Source organism: Procambarus clarkii, chromosome 14 (genome assembly GCF_040958095.1).
Source record: "Procambarus clarkii isolate CNS0578487 chromosome 14, FALCON_Pclarkii_2.0, whole genome shotgun sequence".
In the NCBI taxonomy this organism is placed as follows: domain Eukaryota; kingdom Metazoa; phylum Arthropoda; class Malacostraca; order Decapoda; family Cambaridae; genus Procambarus; species Procambarus clarkii.
This window is the reverse complement of record NC_091163.1, coordinates 28257817-28261479: the sequence shown is the minus strand read 5'-3', so window position 1 is coordinate 28261479 and position 3663 is coordinate 28257817. Positions and strand designations below refer to the sequence as shown.

Genomic DNA, 3663 nt, shown 5'->3' with positions numbered 1-3663 from the left:
ATACAATTATTTACATGTCTCTCCACTCCCACACGCCAACGCCACTCCCACATCTCCCCCCCCCCCCCCATGGTAAATAATGAAGGCTCTCGCGTATGTAACAAAATATGTATTCAGATGTAAACAATATGTACATGTTAATATATATTTTGAACCTTGCTAAGCTCCGAGTATTATTGTACGAAATATTCTCACGGTGTTTTGTTGGGCAGAATGTGCCATCAGACTAGGCACCAAGCTGGCTACCAAGCTGGCTCCCAAGCTGGCTCCTAAGCTGACTCCCAAGCTGGCTCCCAAGCTGGCTCCCAAGCTGGCTCCCAAGCTGGCTCCCAAGCTGGCTCCCAAGCTGGCTCCCAAGCTGGCTCCCAAGCTGGCTCCCAAGCTGGCTCCCAAGCTGGCTCCCAAGCTGGCTCCCAAGCTGGCTCCTAAGCTGGCTCTAAAGCTGGCTCTCAAGGTGGCTCTCAAGCTGGCTTAAAAGCTGGCTTCAACTCCAAGTTGCACACACACAACCCCATAACCACTCTGGTGAAGGAAGTGGAGTCCTCTATTTCCTACACCAGAACTGGAAATGGGGGAAATGGAGAAATTGTTGGAACAAATCCACAGGATCCGTGATGAGGGTTAGAGGAAATTGTAGGAAATGGAACTCTCTTCAAACACTGAATGAAATCCCAATAATATCATAGATCTGTGAGCAAAATCTTCGGAACAGAGCGAGGATTCGAACGAGCGTTCTTGGGGAATCTCCAGACGCGCAACATAATCACTACATCCGGGTTCGATTCGCGTCCTGCTCCTGATATTTTGTCCTATATCATGTTATTGTCAAATTCATAATTTATAATTATTTTATTCATAATAAAATCTCCATGTAAGAATAAGAACATATGAATAAAGAAACTAGCAGCAGGTTTACTAATTCACACAAAAAAACTGCTTTTTCTAGATATAACTATGCCTGGGACGACCCATGAGCTAAGACGACCCAGGCTCTGGGACCACCCAGGAGCTGAGACGACCCAGGAGCTGGGATGACCCAGCACTGGGACGACCCATGTGCTGGGACGACCCAAGTGTTGAGACGACCCAGGCGCTGGGTCGACCCAGGAGCAGGGACGACCCAAGTGCTGGGACGACCCCGACACTGGGACGACCCCGACACTGGGACGACCCATGTGATGGGACAACCCAGGCACTGGGACGACCCATGTGCTGAGACGACCCAGGCACTGGGTCGACCCAGGAGCTGGGACGACCCATGTGCTGGGACGACCCAGGAGTTGGGACGACCCAGGAGCTGGGACGACCCAGGCACTGGGACGACCCAGGCACTGGGACGACCCCGGCACTGGAACGACCCCGGCACTGGGACGACCCCGGCACTGGGACGACCCCGGCACTGGGACGACCCAGGAGCTGGGACGAGCCAGGAGCTGGGACGACCCAGGCGCTGGGACAACCCACGTGCTGGGACGACCCAATAACTGGGACGACCCCGGCACTGGGACGACCAAGGAGCTGGGACGACCCCGGCACTGGGACGACCCAGGCACTGGAACGACCAAGGAGCTGGGATAACCCCGGCACTGGGACGACCCAGGCACTGTGACGACCCAGGCGCTGGGACGATCCATGTGCTGGGACGACCCATGTGCTGGGAAGACCCTGGCATTGGGACGACGCCGGCACTCGCTCGCGTGTTGCGTTCTACCTCTCCTCGTCCTTCCCGCCTTCCTCAGTCTCACAACCGTTTCCAGGCCATAAACCCGGCCACACCCACCACCTCCTCCCCTATTCCTTTGCCTCCTGTCCCAGATGGTCTCCCTCCTGGTTCTCCGTCTGGGATTTCCCCCCTTCCTACCCAGTCCGCCGTATCTTCTTTGTCTTCTTCCCCATCTCCCCCCAACTCTTTCTTCCCGACCCTCCCCCCAGTCTCTTGACCCTCCACGCCACCTGTATGTCCAGGCTGATATCCATCATCCTCCCAGCAATCATCGTGTTGTTCACTCTCGTTCCTCTTCTCCTGCTGAGACCATAGAGTGTGTCGCCCGGTACGTTGTTACTGGAATGCCTGTCTCTTTGAGCCAGAAACGTAAGCCTGGCTCCTCTCCTTCTTCCTCTCCGGCGGGTAAGAAGGTTTCGCTTTTTTCCTCGTCCCTTCCCTCTGACTCTGTCACTACATCCCCTCCCATTTCAGTGGTCGAACCCCCTGTCTCTGATATGGAGGTTTCTTCCGCCCCGGATTCCCTCTCGTTTGCTGCCATTCCTGAGGTGCACTCCCTGGTTTCTGCCCCCCCTCCTCCAACTGTCCTTGCCTGCCCCTCTCAGTTGTCCCCTCCTCCTCCTCCGGACCCCGTCAGTCCGCCTCTGGTCTGTTCTCTCGCTCCCTTCCTCTCTCTCCTTACTAAGTTTACCCATGCCCCTAACCCTGATTTTGCCGACCCTGCTCCTGATCCAGACCCCTGATCCTGACACTGCTCCTGACCTTGATCCTAACCCTGATCCTGAGATCCTTTAATAAATTGTGTTCCTCTTTCCCTTAATTTCTTTCTTGTTCTCTGTTACTGTCCTTTCTCTTTGATAATGTTTATTCTTCAGTGGAATATTCGTGGATTTTACGCCAACTTCCATGAACTCCAACTTCTAATTTCACAGTTTACACCACTTTGTGTTTGTCTCCAGGAACCAATGCTTGGTGCTCGTCCTGGTCACTTTCGTGGTTATTCCTTTCTTTCTCCCCCCATCCCTTCAGCTCTTGCTGGGGCCCATAACTCTACTGCTCTCTTAATTCGTTCTAATATTCCCTTCGTCCCCTATCCATTGTTCTGCTGCCCGTGTTTTTGGGGGTAAATGGTATACAATCTGTTCCATTTATCTCCCTCCAAATGTCCCTCTTTCCCTTCCTGATCTTAAGCACCTCCTGGACTCCTTGCCAGAGCCGGTGCTCCTTTTGGGTGATTTCAACTGTCGACATTCCCTCTGGGGTGATGTTCTGACAAACACCCGAGGCCGTCTTCTCGAACCGTTCATCTTCGCTTCATCTCTATCTCTTCTGAATTCTGGTGAGCCCACTCATGTGGACTCTCGAACTTGCACCCTTTCCTGTCTTGATCTTTCTCTCTGCTCGTCGTCCTTCTACTTAGATTTCACGTGGCAGGTTCTCGATGACCTCCATAACAGTGATCATTTCCCCATCCTCTTTCCTATTTCTTTTTCCACCCTCCTCTTTCCTTCCCTAGGTGGCAGTTTGCCAAGACTGACTGGTGCCTATTCACCCTCCGCGCTACTCTCTCAGACCTCTCCTCTCTGCCTCTTCCTCGCGCCCTCCTCCTTTTTTATGACACTGTCTTCAACGCTGCCCTCAGCTCTATCCCTCGCTCTTCCTCCCAGGGCACAGGGAAGTGTGTTCCCTGGTGGAATGCGGACTGTGCTCGGGCTTTCCGCTGTAAGCGTGCAGCCTGGAAAAAACACCGCCGCCCGCAAACGGCTGATTCTTTTATTCTGTTTCGGAAGGCAAGTGCGGTGGACCAACCGTACTGCTAAACGTGAGAGTTGGAAATCTTATGTTTCCACCATTGCGTCCGATACTCCTCTACCACATATCTGGAAGAAGATCCGCAAGATTGCGGGCAAGTTCGTTCCAGATGTCTCGCCGGTTCTCCA

The 3663-nt window shown here is 53.5% G+C and overlaps 1 protein-coding gene across 1 annotated transcript; it reads right to left on the bottom strand.

The window, feature by feature from the left end:
• Positions 1-952: 952 nt before the first annotated feature.
• Positions 953-1672, bottom strand: LOC123772909 (uncharacterized). Its single transcript, XM_045766338.2, has one exon. It carries the CDS (start codon positions 1670-1672, stop codon positions 953-955), a length of 720 nt encoding a protein of 239 aa, XP_045622294.2.
• Positions 1673-3663: the final 1991 nt, after the last annotated feature.